General features: G+C 45.0%; 4 protein-coding genes across 4 annotated transcripts; 2 read left to right on the top strand and 2 right to left on the bottom strand.

Moving 5' to 3' along the window:
* Positions 1-406: 406 nt before the first annotated feature.
* LOC100827766 (steroid 5-alpha-reductase DET2) lies at positions 407-1,471 on the bottom strand. Its single transcript, XM_003567225.4, has one exon. It carries the CDS (start codon positions 1,391-1,393, stop codon positions 578-580), a length of 816 nt encoding a protein of 271 aa, XP_003567273.1. The 5' UTR covers positions 1,394-1,471; the 3' UTR covers positions 407-577.
* Positions 1,472-4,479: 3,008 nt separating this feature from the next.
* Positions 4,480-8,488, top strand: LOC100827657 (putative ataxin-3 homolog). Its single transcript, XM_003564573.4, has 2 exons — positions 4,480-4,922; positions 7,476-8,488. The coding sequence occupies exons 1-2, from the start codon at positions 4,665-4,667 to the stop codon at positions 8,175-8,177; spliced, it is 960 nt and encodes a 319-aa protein (XP_003564621.1). The 5' UTR covers positions 4,480-4,664; the 3' UTR covers positions 8,178-8,488.
* Positions 8,489-10,203: 1,715 nt separating this feature from the next.
* Positions 10,204-14,652, top strand: LOC100826739 (O-fucosyltransferase 19). Its single transcript, XM_003564570.4, has 8 exons — positions 10,204-10,975; positions 12,304-12,376; positions 12,505-12,575; positions 12,672-12,760; positions 12,837-12,969; positions 13,072-13,301; positions 13,399-13,875; positions 13,944-14,652. The coding sequence occupies exons 1-8, from the start codon at positions 10,601-10,603 to the stop codon at positions 14,146-14,148; spliced, it is 1,653 nt and encodes a 550-aa protein (XP_003564618.1). The 5' UTR covers positions 10,204-10,600; the 3' UTR covers positions 14,149-14,652.
* Positions 11,724-17,848, bottom strand: LOC100827047 (fructokinase-like 1, chloroplastic). Its single transcript, XM_003564571.4, has 3 exons — positions 16,877-17,848; positions 14,979-15,812; positions 11,724-12,132 (listed from the first exon to the last, which is right to left on the bottom strand). The coding sequence occupies exons 1-2, from the start codon at positions 17,762-17,764 to the stop codon at positions 15,120-15,122; spliced, it is 1,581 nt and encodes a 526-aa protein (XP_003564619.1). The 5' UTR covers positions 17,765-17,848; the 3' UTR covers positions 11,724-12,132; positions 14,979-15,119.
* Positions 17,849-18,247: the final 399 nt, after the last annotated feature.

Below are 18,247 nucleotides of genomic sequence, written 5' to 3'. Positions count from 1 at the left end.
AACAGTTCAATAATCATAGAGCCTTAGATGGTTTTTTTATATGATAAATACTACTCCCTCCGTTCAACAAAAGATGTTTCAAGTTTGTCAAAATTTGGATGTATCTAAACATGATTTATTGTATAAATGTATTCAAATTTAGTCAAAGTTTTGACATTCTTTGTTGGACGAATATACAAGTTTTGGTCATTAGTCTGCAGTATTTGAACTTCTTTAAATATTTTTTTGTGGAACTTTCTGCATTATTTTTTATGTATTTCTGTTTGATCATTAATCATAACGCCAGGGGCATAAAACACTAGGGCATCTGGGCATGCATAAGTATGAGCCTAAATCAGGTACCCATGATAGTCACAAACGGATACTCCAGTTCACATGAATTTAGGCGTCTCGGTCAAATTGCACAAAAACAAAGAAAGAGTCATTAATATATGCGTGCGAGAGAAAGACATGGAAATGCACTGAAACTTTTCAAAGTAAAATTTTCGATGCCATGTGGCCTCTCATTTTCTTCTCCAAGCCATATTTAAGTTTCCAAAGGAAAGAAATCAGGCAATATCTAGAAGGAAAACAAGAGTTAGTAGATGTACGGGACGAGTGCCGTGCGCGACGCCGGGTACTCCCGGCCGAACTTCTGCAGGTACCACTGGCGGTGGTCTCTGGCCCTTGGCCCCAGGTTGGCGCAGGTGTAGAGGAAGAACGCCCAGGCCGCCGGGGTCCACGCCACCAGGGAGTAGCCGAGCCACTCCACGACCTCGCCGAAGTAGTTGGGACAGGTCACCGCGTCGAACCATCCGCCCCTGGGGATCTTGTACCCGCCCCCGGCTTCCTTGAGCCGCAGGAGCTCCTTGTCGGACGCGATGTTCACCCGCATACCCCACGCGAACAGGGCCAGCCCGACGAGGCAGCGGGCGAGCGCGAAGAGGGAGGCGGAGGCGGGATGGGCGGCGTGGAGCGCCCAGGAGCGGGCCTGGACGTAGGCGTTGAGGAGGTTGAAGGCGAAGGCGCAGGCGGCGACGAGCAAGGGCACGGGCGCGGGCGCGCGGCGCAGGCGGAGGAGCCGGAGCGGGTGGACGAGCGTGCGGTGGACGTAGTGGACCGCGTAGAGCGCGGGCGGGAGCGCGGCGAGCGGGCTGGTGGTGGCCGCGGTGAGCAGCGGCGACCGGCTGAAGGGGGAGGAGGCGAGGAGGAGGAGCGGGGGCAGCCAGAGGGTGGGGCTCTCCATGAGGCACCAGGCGACCGCGGCCGGGATGGCCGGCCCCCACCCCGGGCGGGAGAGCCTGCCGTACGGCGCGGAGACGAAGCGCAGCAGGAAGACGGTGATCGGGCTGAGGAGGAACAGCGTGAGCAGGCACCGCGAGAAGAGCGCGTCTCCCCCGGCGGCGGCGGACATTTTCGGTTGGCTCGAGGTGTTTGGGAGAGCGCGGGCGCGGCCTGGGTGGAGGAAGCTCAGAGGGAATCTGGCCGCGGCCGGTCGGACATACAAGTACTACTGCCGACCGAGTACGGGCTGCAGATTTGTTCAGGACTTCGGTTTCACTAGTCGTTGGTTCTATCGGGCGTTAACTGTCTCAAGGTTTTCTCTAAAAAAAAATGGAGCATTAACTGCGATGGGATCGCAAGCTCAGAGGGAATCTGGCCGGCCGGCTGCGGCGTTGTTAATGGGACGCCGCACGGCGTGGGCTGAATCATTGCGTGCAGCGGATCACGCAGAGATGGGGATTGTTCATTGTTAGTTTGATGCGGAAATCATTGATAATCAAAAGGGTTGAGGAAAGGAACACATGATTAGCCCCCTGACATTAACGAGTGTACCGCGCAGATCCTTGCCATATGCCGACATGGCACCGACAGATTGTTAATCGGACCCTTGTTAATCCGGTAGTTCCGACTATGCGAGGGCCGAGGGGGCGAGGATCACCGGTTGTGTCGATCCATCACCGCTGGCCCCTGCTGATTCTGTTCCACGATCCCTCGCGAGCCGCGACCGAACGTTTTCCATCGCCTCTACTCACGCTGGCTGAAAGCAATGCAACGAAATATGATACTTTGCTACTACCATAGGAAACAACTAAACAAGCAATGTGTATTTGATTTTGGGTGGACAGACAAACACTAGAGGGCGTGAGCATCCCCGGCTCCATCGTGTACATCACTGTTTTTATCGTCCTATCGGGTCGTGCCGTCGTGACAACAATTAACCTCCAAAGGCTGCTCTATTGACTTGAATTGTAGATCATAGGAGCAACGTTTAATCGCATCTGGGAATTCTCTTTGCCCCGGCCGAGTTAGGTCCATCAAGTTGAATGGGCCACATGCGTGCCACAGTACCAGGCTTTACAAATGAACCTTGTGCCAAGTAAACCCATTGGTTGCAAGATAAAAGAAGTCGTAGGAATTATAAGGTGACAGCTAACTTGTTCAAAAAAAAAAAGGTGGCAGCTAAACGCGCACCTAATCAAAGGCCCACTGTGGGGAGAAAAGAACACATGGGCCAAGCCCAGAACCACGTCCAATAAGACGTCGCTCAACGAAAAAATGTGTCGGATGAAACCAACGCACGTTCTCAAAACAAAAACAATAAAACAAACTTGTTTTTTGTTCCTTTGGTTTACTAAAACAGCGAAAAGTATTTAGTAACGGATGGAGTATTTTTTTTTGAAAGGAATTCTTCAAGATGAACGTGTAATATATATAGGCACTTCACAATGAATGTCTATAATATATAAGGGTATTGGGCCCAAAACTAATCTCCCAAACATGCTTTTGATTTCACGGTTTACAGGGTTCTTCAAAAGCTATAAGGTTAATTTCATATGTGCAAGTCCAGTCTTCTCCATAATATAAAGATGTCATAACGAAGCTAAAGATGTTGAATTTGAGAAACATTGATATGTCTTATTGTCGATGATGGTTTTACCACGATCTCATGAACACGATGGAGGTCGGGGAAGACAGTAGAGATAAGTTTATCTTGTTCAAATGATAACATGTACAACTATTCACCCATGTTTATGCCCTCAACGAACGAAGGGTAAAAGCCCATGCCTTGCATATATTTGTATTGATTTGGGATGATTACCAAGTATAAGATCTAGATTGGTTCTATCAACTAGGGCTTAGGCACTTCGGTTGCTTCTAGATCGTTGTCCTCTTTGACAAGGCATATATGTCCTTTATATATATCTTTTTGGTCATCAAGTCTTCGTATTGGTATAGTGTGATCCGATCGATGTCATTTACATGACTAGGGTAAGTTTCTTAGACGTGTAGATATGTCGTATTTCTTGCGTAGACAATTCTTATCTCCCTCAGTACCTACATAGCATGATGATGTGCGGGCCAAATATGGATGCCACAAAGTTACCGGCACGTGGAGCTGGACCCCACGCCAGCAACTCGCACGACTCCCGAGGCGCTAGCTTTAATTGTGCACATATACTCCAATATCTTATACATAACACTCGTACATGGTCGTATATTTTATATTATTATGTTTTCTTCATCTTACTCTCTACTCTTGCATTTGCTTGCATGTAGCCATTGTATGAAGTTTAACCAACAACGAACAACCTTTCTCTTGGTTATTTTTCCTCCACTTAAGATTTGGATGATGCGGCAAGATCTAGCCAATGATGGCTTGGCAGTATTGAAGATGTCCTAAGAGATCTTTTTTGCTTCTTTGGTCTACCATGATACCTATTCCAAATCAATACTCTTATGGTTGTCCAACAAATACTCGTCTCCATGGTCTTCATGAGGAACCTAACAGTTGTCTCACTTTTAAACTATAAAAATAAATACAAACAATATCTCTGATAACTAAAATAACCTCCCCTATAAAAACGAACACACATGTGCCAGTTGTGCACGTGTTATTTAACTGGCATGTAGATGTAAAAGTCTCACGGAGCCATATAATTAAAGAGAAACCAAAAAATAAACATGCAGCAAATTAGTGCTTGCTCGCTAGATCTAAGAGAACTACGAAGGGAAATGGGAGAAGAGGAAGAGGAGACGACCACAACTATAGAGACCGCCACCACTGTCGGCTTGGTGTTTAGGAACACGGTCAACGGTGGGTAGATTAAGATTTAAGGACGATGCTGAGGTAGGCACCAAGATTAGGAGGAGGAGGAGGAGGCGAGGCTGATGAAGATGCAGCTGGGCAAAAACATGTATGCAAGCATGTGCGATATGATCGCGACGAGAAAGAAAAAGAGGTGAGCAGAAAGTTTGCACGTTATGGACTCAATGCAACTCGACTTTTTAAAATTAACCGAATAATAATACTCCGTATCAATATTTGGTTTTCAGGCTAAAATTTTACAGTACCGTGCTGCCGTAAACCGAGACGGGGTGGGGTGACGCAGATCAGTTTCGAACTTTTCGAGAAAAATCCACGTGGTAGCGGAGGTGCAGCCTTTGGAGGATCTCGTCGTCCACGTGGCTATAAGGCCTTTTTGCGTTTTCCGCAAGAGGAATCTGCGTCGCCCACTGACCCAAACAGCACTCAAACTCTCGCGTCCCCCTTCTCTTCTCCTTTCTTTCCCGAATCGAGTTTCGGTTTCCCTTAATACGCGTTCCTGACAAAGCAGCGCCGCGCATCGCTCAAATCTGTTGTCGGGAGACGGGGGGGAATCGCCGGAGGAGGTTGGGGAGAGATGGACGCCGCCAGCAACGGGGGCCTGCTGTACCACGAGGTCCAGGAGGGGAAGCTTTGCACCGTGCACTGCGTCAACACCACCCTGCAGGGCCCCTTCTTCTCCGAGTTCGACCTCGCCGCGCTCGCCGCCGACCTCGACCAGCGGGAGCGGCAGGTGATGCTCCAGGGCGCGCTCGGCGCCGACGCCACGGGGGACTTCCTCGCCGAGGGCGAGGGCTCCCACAACGTCTCCCTCGGCGGCGACTTCAGCATCCAGGTAGATTTCCCTTCCACGTTCTTATGAGATTCCCTCCTTCCCTGTCTTGTATCTTGGTTAATTCGGCTTCGTCGAGACTTGAGATGGCGTGCCAATTTTGTCTGTCCTACCTTCAAATTGAGGGGATTTCGTTTAGATCGACACCTGATGAAACGATGCTTGAGTCTATAAAAGGGGACAACCTATAGTTTTGAATCTATGCTCGTCAAAATAGCTTTGAATATAAATACGTATTTTGCTTTTGATGGGTCGTCCTGAGTGCACGATCCTAGCCATCTGAGTTATGAGTTGAGTTGTGACTTGTGAGTGGTGATGAGATGTCTATTCTTATGTACTCCCTCAGTCCCAAAATAACTGACGTGGAACTGTATAGATTCTTATACAGATCCACGTCACTTATTTTGGGACGAAGGGAGTAATAGTTATGAGTTATAGCAAATGATCTGTGAGTTTTTATTGAAAGCTTGCACCCATACACATAGACACAGTGCAGTCTAACCTTTATCCATGAACATTCATGAAGCCATATTGTGCTTACCGAAGCCCAAATATATACTTAAGGAACCTCATGGATTAGTAGTCATCCTAGCCACTGCATTTGCACGATTTCCCTTTTGTGGTCACAAATCAGATACTCGGACAAGTTGCTTCATAAGTTAGGATAATTGCAGAGCAAAAACAAGAAGACTTTGCCTTGGGGGTATTTTATAGTCTCTCTTCTTTGTATTACTAGAAAAGGCTGGCCATAGTTGATTCTTCAGAATTTGTACTAACAATGGCAAGGGATCTCACAACTGTTTGTGCATATTTATGTTACGTACTTGGCGTACAGAGATGCATGTGTCTGCATGCAATTATATTTCTAGTTATTAATTCTGCAGTGATTACATTATCCAAATTATATACTTGCCTATTGCTGTACACCATGGCGCCCTTAGTCGTGTCGTTTTTTGAGTTTTGTCGTGTACTGAATTGCTTAGCTAAGAAAAGATTCGGTTCTATAACTGTTTACGTTTCATTTTATCTGTAAAGAGTTCTCTTTAGGTCAAATCATATCTGTTAGTTGGCTAGTATTGAAGTAGTTTATAAATGGCTTTGACTTTGCCGTGGTCAATTTCTTGAGCTCTTAGTCCGTGATAATCTTTTTTCATTTAAATTTTAAAATATTAAATTAAACCTGTCTAGAATCAATTCTGGAAGGAGAGTTGTATGGTTACATTTTTCTTAAAAACCTTTATGTTTATGTGAGTTCTGAAGTGTATGTGCAAATGAGCCACGTGATATGCAATTGGATTTTTTTTATCTATTTATGTATACAATTCTAACAATATCCACCGTTCCATACTTATTTTTAATTCAGTTAAGAAATTATGTGATCAAAAAAGGAAAAGGTTCTGATAATGTAACGAATCAATTAAATGGCTACAAGCCTACAAGTAGTAAAGCTGGCACCTGGCAGTGACCGAGTCTATGGTTAAGCCTTGCCAGCTACATCGGTTTGCTACTGTAATATGAACCTGCTATTAGCCTAGTCATTTTATAATGGACTTTTTAGCCAATATCAGAACCAGATAATTAACCATACATGTCCATTAAGTTGTCATTTTTTAAAATGTACAGCTACAGCAACCATGCAGTTTAATTTGCTTGTTATTTCCTTAGCATCTCTTATTTTGCTCCTTCAACTGGCATAATATTTATTTTCATTATTCTGAATTTCTTATGAAGAAATGTTGTGGCATAAAAGGCTGACCAATGCATGGACAGTTTCCTTTTGCACTGTTTTCACTTGCATCCATCTGGCATTGCTTTCTCAGTAGTCAGTACAGTTAAAACTTGGCAAGAAGCCAAGAAGTAACATCCATTTCAAATTTGCTCTTTGTTTCCATACCAGTGACAGCTTTCATTCTATTTGTCTGTGATAAACCCTAGTTTGGTTTATGTTGCATTTAATAGTATACTGATCGAACCTTGGAACATCGTATGGCAGTATGCCACTGACTGTTAACTATGAATAATAGATAGCTTTATATGTTTGTTGCATGAAAGTGATGATACTGAATTAGCATTTTTTTTGTAACCTAAGCTAGGATTTCAATCTCTTCATAGTGTTTTGTTCTTTATGGCCTCCAGACCATGTTTCATCTGGTTTCTCCCTTGTAGAGGATCATTTGTGTTTGTACCTTTGTGTTGAATCTGGAACCCCTACAGGCAATCAATCTATGTAGGAAAATTGTGATACAGTCAAAATCATCTACTCCCTCCGATCCATAATAAGTGTCGCTGATTTGGAGGGAATAGTTATTTCCATGTTCATGGTTCATGTGCTTCATTGGCTAAATAGCCTTACACCTTCTTAGATAAGGTGTAATTGGTTTTGATGCTTGGAGTAGTAAATAGCACAACAACAACAACAACAAAAACACCAACAAAAACACCAACATTGCAGTCCTAAGTAATGTAAATTATAAATTTATAATTACTGGCTCTACTCATTTGCTGCAATGCACTCCCTAGTTCATATTCTCAACTGAACTTTTTTTCATCTAATAGGTTTTGCAGAAGGCACTGGAGGTCTGGGACCTCCAAGTTGTTCCTCTGGACTCCCCAGAAGCAAGGTCATCCCTATTTGATCCAGAGCTGGAAATTGCTTTCATTTGCCACCTGCAGGACCACTGGTTCTGCATTAGGAAGGTTAACGGGGAGTGGTACAACTTCAATAGTCTTTACCCTGCCCCTGAGCATCTGTCAAAGTTTTATCTCTCAGCTTACATAGACACCCTGAAGGGGTCAGGCTGGAGCATCTTTGTGGTTAGGGGCAATTTCCCTAAAGAATGCCCCATTGCAACTGAAGGCTCCAATGGTTTCGGGCAGTGGCTGATGCCTGACCATGCCCAGAGTATAACGGCCTCTTGTAACCAGGTGCAAACACCCACTCAGCAGGAACACATTTCTCCGCTAGCTGGTCAATCAGAAGGCATGAGTGAGATGGACGTGATTGCTGCACAGCAGGAAGAAGCTGACCTTAATGCTGCTATAGCTGCTAGCCTGATGGACAGCGGGGGTCCATTTGCCGGCCACAGTGCAGCTCCAGAAGAGTGCAGGACTCAGGATGCTCTTGCAAGTGAAACTAGCAATGTGGAGGAGCAAGGAGCTAACAAACCTGAAGCAAGTGAGCCTGGCAGCGATAGCATTGAGGAGTCTGCTCCAGGCAGTTATCCAAGGGAGAGGTCTCCCCCTTTAGAGAGAAAATAATGATAAAAGATGATTAGGATGACATGTTCCATTCGGGCTGGAACTGCGTTGAACTATAGAGACGGAAAGAGAAAATGGGGATGATGCGTTTGAACTGTCCTCCGTGAGGTGAGGGCAATGCTGTTTCTGAACTTCTGATTTCGGAGTGCGTACAGAGTCTGAACCTGCCTGGCTTTAAAATTGTGACTTGTGTAACCATTATGTGCAAACTGCATAGAGACTAGAAATGGCGGTTCTGCTTCGTTTTGTTATTCTTTTACAGATCCAGCTTTTCTTTGAATATATGATGATTACATGATGCGTCACATTTTTGGGCTTGAGTGTCGTGAAAATGCTTACATGATTCCGAAAAGTTTCTTCCTTTCAAAATTCATGGATGTTCATCATGCTAGAACATACTCCGTACGTTCAGTATTAAGCGTCGCAATTTTGTTTAAATGTGCATGTATTTACATACTAAAACATCGTTTAGATACATGCATATCTAGACAAAGTTGTGACACTTAATACCGGACATATCTAAACAAAGTTGTGACACTTAATACCGGACTGAAAGAGTATGTATTTGCAAATTTTGGTGAAAATAAATAAATATGCAACAAAGGATATGGCCTACTTAACATTACGGCGAAGACGACGAGCTAATGGTGACAAGGGGACTAGTCGGAAGAATATATTGATGGCATATTTCACTAGTGCAGTCTAGTCTGTACGATGTAGAGCATGGATGAAGTATCATGCGCATGACCGCGCCACCGCTGAATGGCAGAATGGGCAAATTGGGGGCATCCATGAGGATCGCACTGGACTTAAAAATCGTTATTTATTTTGTTGCTTGGTTTTCTCATCGCGGGTGGGGACGGCGGAGGTGGGACTGGTTCTTTTACGCGTGTGGGAGGCAGAGGACGACGTACCAGAGACGGATTAAAGAATGACAATAGATGTACTCTCTGGTCCACTCTGCAAATTGGAGTACGGTTGGATGCTAGTAGCTAACAACGGTACAATTTACTTCGAAAAACCTGAAAGAGAGACAGATTTATTCAAAATAGAACGAGGAAAACAGTACCAGTGCTCACTGACCCAAGTGGCCGAGTCACCGAGACACTAAAAATGAAGAAGTTTGACGATCGACCCCCTACATCGAGCTATAAAATGATGGAACAAGAGGGAGCGTAACGAGAGCGACGTCTACCGGCGGCCATCATACCCGTCCGTTTGGTCGATTCGCACTTGAACCGCACAGGCTTTCCGCGTGTCCACCGAGAAGTCCGGCCCGGGGCACCCCACGGAGACTCGGCAGGTAGATTCGCGTCTGGGCTGCCGTGTGCTATGATTAAAACCCCACGGAGATTGGATTAGTCATGTGCTACCGTTTGTTTACTTGTTAATGGGATCGACACAATTGTTTTGAGTAAAATACAACAGAATTCGATATATCAAGTTGGTCATGGTAGTAAAATATTCGTGTCCAACAAATATACACATGAGCCAAACGGAGATTCTATCTAGGCCAAATCATCACCGACTTACAAGAACTGATCAGTACCACCACGTAGGCAAACTGAAATTAAGAAAGAGGGAAGACCTAAAACCGAACGCTCGATATTACATTCCACTTTTGTATGCATTTTCGCAACAGAATATAAAATGAATTGTTACTTTTGCGATTAAATATAAAATGAATTACGCACAACGACGACGACGACGACGACGACGACATCAGACTCAGCCTAACTATTTGTTCAAATCAGGCACTTTAGCACTAGATAGGGCTGGAGATATAAAACTAGTAGTACAAGGATTGCCTCAGACCATGGTCCATGGTTTTCCAGGGGACCAATGCATCGATCAAGATGTGTCCAATTTTATGCATTTGGTGACATGACACACAATCTATTAAATCTCTTTACGAAACCAACACAAAACATTAAATCTCTGTCACAAAACTATTAAATAACTGCTACTTTATTATAGATATAAAAATATCATTCATTGTCGGAGATGATCTCTTAACATTTATTGTGAAAGGACATCATCTAATAAACGATGCATATGGTAAGAGGCCTAAATCCTAGCAAAACCGACCCATTTAAACGACAGGCACGTCCAGGCCAACGAACGTGCGCCCGAGCGAGGGATCGGCCGAGGCGCGAACTCTTGGGAGCTTTGGATTATTTCTCCTTCCTCCCCCCCTAATTAAAAACAGCTCCCTTCCTCTACCTCTACCAACACAAACTCTCGAGGAGCACCGCACCACCACGACCGAAGCAGAAACGCACGACTCCTCCCCGAGGCCTCAAAACTCCACGATCCAAACGCAGTTGCGCGGGGACTCAAACCCCGCTTAGCCCCGCCGATCGATCGATCTGCAGGCCCCCTATTCTTAGGCCGGCCCGTCGCACGGCGCTGAAACAAAAACCATGGCATCGACCTCGTCCTCCTCCTCCAGCAGCAGCAGCGGCCCGGCCGACCCGTCCGTGGCGCACCGGCGCCGCCTAACGGACCTCGTAGAGCGGGGCCGCGGCGGCGGCAGGCACCGCGGGGTCGTCAAGGCGCTCTTCTCCGGCAGGAGGAATAATCAAAGCAAGAGGGCGCCGTCCGTGCTCGACCAGGCCTGGTTGAGGAACGGAGTGGCCTGCCTTCTGGGACTCACCATCGTCCTCGGGCTGGTCCTGACGAGCTCGCACGCACCGGGAAGCGGCGGCGGGAGGCTCCTGCGGAGGGTGGACGTGGACGCGCTGAGCTGGAGGGAGGAGAACCTCACGGCTCCCGCTCTCCGGCCTCCCGACCCGCCGGTAAGTATATACGTGCATGATACATATACGGTTTCGCCGTTTTTTTGACTGCTCGCTTTAATTCCTTCGTCCATCACGATCCATCTGCCGGTACTTAACAACCTACTAGTACTAGAACGTAGTAAAACCCAAGTACACGCGATGCATCATCGTGTTTAAAAGGGGGAAACCTTTTAGGACGTGCCGTGCATGGGACCGAAAAAACGGGTAAGAAATCACTGCAGAACAGCCGTGTTGAACCTCCTGCTGTTGTTCGCGGATTGCGTGCGGCGTGCCAGCGTGTGCATGCGGAAGACTTGGACGAGTTTCTTGGCGGGCGTCCAGGTCGTAGTTGCCTACTCGTGTTCTTGCCGTGAATAGACCCCCCGATCGAGCACGTACGAAATACTTTTCTTCACAAGTTGCAGAGAGAGCATATCATCCCTGTTGGCGTCTCTGTCGACGAATAACAAGTGCCTGTTCTTTTCCTCCGCGGCGTGGGCAGTGTACAGGCATTCTTCGGCCGCATCGCTGTTTCTTCCTTTCAGAACATTTATTCATGACTGGTGGTCACCCGCTGGAAAATTTAATCGGGATAAGGTTCCCTGTGGTTTAGGCCATACGGAGGAGTATGATGTTGATGCTCAAGTTGAGGTTCCCGATCGAAGTCGGCATTCGCAACGACACCTGGAGAAGCACACGGCCATGGAACATAGGAGAGTCGACATAGATTGATGCAGCTCTTTTTCGAAAGAGCAAAAGAGGAAGCTGATGTGAAATAATCATGGGCCAGAATAAACTCGTTTCGTTGGTTCAAACTTACAATAGGATTCACAAACAGCAGGAATACTATTTGCAATGGCGATTCAAGATAGAAATAAACCAGCAGAGACGCTGGATTCTGCAAATGAACAAACTTCCTGGTGTTGCTTTAGCTACAAAATTTCTATATCAGCTTCTAGGAAAGAGAATTCGACTGCTGCATTCTCCAGTCTACAAAAAGGAAAAAGAAAGGAGAAAAAAAAGTGAGAGTCTCACATCAATCAATCCTATCCCCACGTAGTGCTACAATAGTGCTTCTATGACTAGAAACACTGGCAAAAAGAGTTCTCTTGATTGGACAATATGAAGCGTGGCGTATTGCTCCGTTTTGCTCGCTAATTAAAGTATCCATAGACCTGCAAAATAAATGAGCAGAATGGATATCTTTAGTTACTGATGTTCCTAATTACAGTCTAGATCTTCTAACCATATTCAGTTCAATTTACTCATGCATTAGTAAAAGTAAATACTTGTTCAGTGATATGATCAGCTAGATTTGTACTGAAATTCACTTGCAATACAAACAGACGCCCCGGATATGGCTGATGCCCGATAGTGAGGGTTACAGCAAATGCATTGAACGCCCAAAGAAAAACCACAGTAAGCCTCCTCCGTTTCTCAATCTTTCAAGGCAACAGCAGTTTGAACTAACAGCCTTCCAGCTTTCAAGTTAATGCTAGTTTGAACTGAGTGAGTAAACTTGGCCACAACTGCTATGCTTATTTCAGGAACAAGTAATGCAGCAGCTGGTTATATAATTGTTGATGCCAATGGTGGATTGAACCAGATGAGAATGGGAGTACGTCCACGTTTATGCTTTTCGTTCAAAATAGTAAATTTATGATCATAAGATGCCTTTCAGTTCACTTACATTCGTCCGAGATCATCCGTGCAGATAAGTGATATGGTTGCAGTGGCTAAGCTCATGAATGCAACATTAGTAATCCCTACACTGGATCACAGATCATTCTGGACTGATCCAAGGTTTTTCACTTCATAACAAATAATGAGGATCTTATAAAACTATTCAGGTAACTGACATTTTGGTCTTGTCATGCAGTGATTTCAAAGATATATTTGATGTGGAGCACTTCAAGAAAACTTTAGAGGATGATATCTCTATTGTGGATTCTTTGCCACCAGATTACAGAGGATTGAAACCCTATATGAGAGCACCTTCTTCCTGGTCCAAGGTATGCAGGAACTACTCTAGTGGACATCGCAGTTGCTTATAAATGAGGACAGTACTTTTTAGTATGCCTGAACAATGATGGATTTCTGGTTCCCTTTTGCAGGCTTCTTACTACAGAGCTTTTGCACGGACACTAAAGAAGGCCAAAATTGTGAAATTCACACATACAGATTCACGCATTGTCAATAATGGTCTCCCTCCTCACATCCAACGACTCCGCTGCCGGACCAATTACGAGGCACTAAAATACAAGAAAGAAATTGAAGAGCTAGGTAATACTCTAGTTGATAGACTGAGGAATGGGTCCAACCATTATATCGCACTTCACTTAAGGTTTGTGCAACTGCAGATGTTTAATAAATCTGATAGTAATTTGCTGCAGAGGAATTTGTAGATCAGTAATAGGTTTACTTTCCTTATCAATTGACAGATACGAGAAGGACATGCTCTCATTTACCGGCTGCAGCCACAACCTAACACATCAGGAGGCAGAGGAACTGAGAGAAATGCGACTCAAGGTGCGGCACTGGAAAGAAAAGGAAATTAATAGCAAGGAGAGACGACTTCAAGGAGGATGCCCTATGACTCCTCGTGAAGCAGCTCTTTTTCTTAAAGCTATGGGTTATCCTTCCAAGACCAATATCTACATTGTAGCAGGTGCAATATACGGAGAACATAGTATGGATGCATTACAGGCTGAATATCCAAATATCTACACACATTACAGTTTGGCAACAGTAGATGAATTAGAGCCTCTCAAGCTGTACCAAAACAGATTAGCTGCTGTAGACTACATTGTAGCCCTCCAGAGTGATGTTTTTGCGTATACATATGATGGAAATATGGCCAAAGCAGTACAGGGTCACAGAAGATTTGAAGGATTCCGAAAAACCATTAACCCTGACAGGTAAATTTCTGGGAATGTTCTTTAAGGTATTACTATATCTCAATCCTGAATTCATTTACTATTTATAGGCAGAAGCTTGTGGAGCTCATTGACAAGTTTGATGAAGGAATAATTACTTGGAATGAGTTTGAAAGCAAAGTGAAGATGCGTCATGAAAAAAGACTCGGAGGACCATATGAGAGGTTTTCTGCCCGAAGTCTAAGGCTAGAGGAGCATTTTTATGCAAATCCTCTTCCAGGGTGCTTGTGCAAAAGAACGCAAATGATTAAGTGACATGGACTTATTCTAAATAGGCTGGGACATTTCAGCTTCAAATATACATCCCTATTGACTGCAGGTGACATGGACAAAGGTAGACATATCTTACTTTCCCACAGATTATTTTCCTAGACTGACAATGTATGTAATACGCATTCCTGCACAAGGAGGTGGGAGAGGGAGGTTTATTCATTGTCATATGAGATGTGCACTCCTAACAAATTGTTTATTCAACTCTTGGGGAAATGGGAAAGCCAAAGAGATTTCAGTTACTATTAAAGGACAAATGTACCACAGCGTATAGGCTTAGCCAGACACAAAAGGTTCGCTGCAAGTTGTACTTTATTCACACTTTGAATGTAATTTCCTCTTTTTTTATCATTTTGATTTGTTCGAGAAGTACAATTCTATACTGGATGGAGCTGTGTATATGCAATAGCTATCAACAATAGGCCAAGGTGTAACTGTTGAATTTTGTTATAGCAATTATTTTGTAGCCTAGCTCATAGTACTATCTAACCTTTTTCTTCTAGCTGTTGAATTTTGTTATAGCAATTTGTATGACATCAGTTGAAGCTTAGTTCTGTGAATGAATTTATGTGCCTCTGTATCTTGCTTGCTGCATCAGTTATGCTTAATGGATATGCTTCACACAGAAAAAAGGAAATAAGTGGTGACTTTTACAGTAGCATGCCAAATAGGGTATCACTTTGTCTTTCGATATACACGACAAGAGTAAATAATTTTCAACATTTGTCAAGCAATATAAGTCTTTCAGTGGCAGACACATTTATTTCTACTGAAGTTTAAATTGTTATGATAGGATTTGGTTAATAATATGATACCTGGAAAAATTGGTAGACATATGGCACCTGTCAACTCTTGTGGTAAAAGTATGCTAGTTCACTTCTGTTGCACCACTCACAAATCACGCTTGTACCATATAATTCGCCCACTTTGTCAAAAATGGTTTACTAGTTCACCCATCACCACATAGAAGGCACATATACTTGCTCCTTTAAGTTCTGGGCAGCACTCTCAGTAGGGAACCCTCGCACGGCACCAATTGTCCATTGTGAAATGATTCCAGCAGCAACAGCAAATCTTAGCCCCCGCTCCAATGTATCCTGGTCCTCAAACATCTCAGGACAAGCTATCAACTTTCTAATTGCAGCAGCAACAATAGCATCCCCAGAACCTGTCCGGTCAGTTGTGGTTGGAGTTATGAGTGCGTCCTCTGTCCCGACCACACAGCCATGAAACTTGGGTGTATAGTAGTGGATGCGAAGTGTTCCATAGGTCACCAGCAAGAGTTTTATCCTATCATGCCAAATCGGAGCAATTTCTTCAGGGGTATAATGGTAGTACTGTGGCCAGTTCCGTGTTAGATGAAACCCATCCAAATAATACTGAGGTGGGGTGGCTCGTTTATATTCATAATACTTCTGATCAAGGAGGAATTCCAGCTCATCCCTTGACACCTCTATAATATCAGCCTCATTCCATGCCCTGTTTATGAACTCTTTTGTCTCGTCCCTTGACCTCCATAAAGGCAATGGCAAATTGAGATCAAAGAATATTTTACTTCCAAATTTCTTAGACAGCTCAATGGTTCTGAAGAGTGTGTTGTGCATTGAGGGAGTCAACAAGACTTCTGAATTGAAATGCAACATTCTGGCCTGTGCAATTACCATATATTAGATCAAAAATTCAGTTTGTGAATATATGAAAAATATGGTTTACAATAATTTAACATCATGAGAGATGCATTCCTTTTTTTACTTTTAGCCAGGATATAAATCCGAGCAATATACATCTGCATAGAGTTCCTATCATTTTAATATTCAGTAATGTTTCTACTATGATGATTAAAGTTGTACCAAGAAATTACTGGTGTGGAAAAAGACCTTAAAGGAAAACATATACAGTACAAAAGGTTCAGTGATGCAAATGCAATATAACTTGATTTTCATGGACTGCTATAACATTTATTAAATGTAATTAACTTGTTGCCAACTTAGCGACCCCTGAAATTTATCAGACCATCATTCATTGTTACCTAATCTCGTGCAAACAAGAAAAGGGAATTCTTCTTTCTTTCCTAAAGCTGGGTGCAATAGACAAAATAGCATAGTGGAACTTTACTTCATTCTCTCCATGCCATTTGATTGGTAACTAGTAATGTAATCTATTCGCCAACAATAGCACCCCCGTGGTCAAGAAGTCTAGTGTCCTTACAGATTTCAAAACAGCTATTTGCTCAATTAGTTAAGAGAAATAAATGTTCGCACAAACAAATGACTAATCCAATTTTTTCTTACCACCTATTTTTGATTTAGGACTTCAATGACATAAGAAAATCTTCTACTCCCTCCGTCCCATATTGAGTGACTCAAATTTGTCTAAAGATGGACGTATCTATATACTAAAATACATCTAGATACATGTAATATTTCGGCACTTACTATGGGACGGAGGGAGTAGAATACATTCAAATTAGCAGCAAGACAATTGCACGTGAGATAGGACACCAAGATGCAGTCATGACATTAATTGGCGCAGTTCAAAGTTAATAGTATTATTTTACAGGAAATGATCTATGATAGCCATTGATTTTAGTTTTTTTTTGTTTAATCAGTAATTGATTCAATGCAATGCAATGCAACGGTGCACATTGGTAACCACCCACATTGAACCATAGCTTGCCCAGAAATGTTAATTCGAGCATGGACCGTAGACTCACCTCTTTCAACACATCGGCATTGATTTCGTCCTCCAGAAGTGAGTCTTCGGCAGAGCTCTTCACCGTCTCGGCCACAAGACTTGTCCCCATGCCGTCCTCCCGGTCCCGGAACCCCACCTTCATGCGTGCGACTGCCGTGTCCGCGCTGTCGTCAAACTTGATGGCGCGCGTCTGCACTCGTTCACGGTTCATGCGGTACACAAGCTCGTGGCCGAAGTCGTCGTCGCCGACCTTGCCGAGCACCGCAGCGCGGCCGCCGAGCCGAGTGAGCGCGATGGCCACGTTGCTCGCGGCGCTCCCCGGCGTGCGCGCGAACTCGGGCGGCTCCCACTGCAGGTGCAGCCACGAGGAGTACTGGTCGGGGTGCATCTGCCGGTCCGACACCCGCACCGTCGGCACGAACTCCCACCGCGGCGCACCGAAACAGCACACCAGCGGCGGCCAGTCGTACGGGAAATCCACCCCGTCGTCGCCATCGCTCCCCACATCCTCCTCGGGGGCCTCTCTCTTAGGCTCCTCCGCTGCGTGGCTCTTCGCCTGGGCCTGCTCCTGCGACTGCTTGGCTTCCTCCTGCTTCGGCTTCCTGGTCCGACGGCTCGTCCGCTTCGCCGGCTCCTCCGCGCCCTCAGAATCTGACCCCTGTTCCACCTTCTTGGTCTTACGTCTCGTACCCTTCGGCTTCGGCGACGACGAGCCTGTCTCCGTGGCCTTCTTCCGGCCGCGGCGTGGGGTGGGTTTAGTAGGGGGTTCCGGCACCGCAGCGCCGTTGGGCGAGCAGCGGAGATGGCGGGTCCGGAAGAGGCTGGGACGTAGAGGCCCGAAAGGAAGATGGGGCTTGGGGGCTGGTGGTTGGACGAGGAGGAATGGGGAGGCGGCGGCCATGGCCATAGCCCCTCTTCTTCGCTGGTGAGCGGTGGCACGGCGAAGCGAGTGTTCGACTCTATCCAGTGCAACCCGGTAAGGGTTTAGAGACCGTTAACAAAGTCGGGTTGCCCCTTAACGGGAAGTGGGTCTGAGTATTTTATGGGCTGGGCTGGGTCGTTCTGGGCTTTTGGGACGTTTCATCTTACTTCGTCAGCATAGCGAATGCTCTGTTTCGCTAAAAAAAAAAGCGAATGCTCTGTTTCCTCTCTCTCTCAAAAAAAGGCGAATGCTCTGTTTCGTCCCCTCAAAAGAAAAAAAGCAGAACGCTCTGTTTCTTTTCTGCAGGGTAGCAGAATCTGTTGGATTATATAGAGTACGCACGCACACACTTCCAATCAAGTTTGAGGATTCATGTTTGCCCTACAAAACCCAGCCTTTGCCGATTGAACTAACTAAGTTTCATCTTTCATGTTTGAGGTGTTCGCGCTTTGCATTGATAAGTGTACG

This window comes from Brachypodium distachyon, chromosome 2, assembly GCF_000005505.3.
Source record: "Brachypodium distachyon strain Bd21 chromosome 2, Brachypodium_distachyon_v3.0, whole genome shotgun sequence".
Taxonomy (NCBI): domain Eukaryota; kingdom Viridiplantae; phylum Streptophyta; class Magnoliopsida; order Poales; family Poaceae; genus Brachypodium; species Brachypodium distachyon.
Note: the sequence above shows the minus strand (reverse complement) of the source record. Positions and strands in the feature narration are given on the sequence as shown.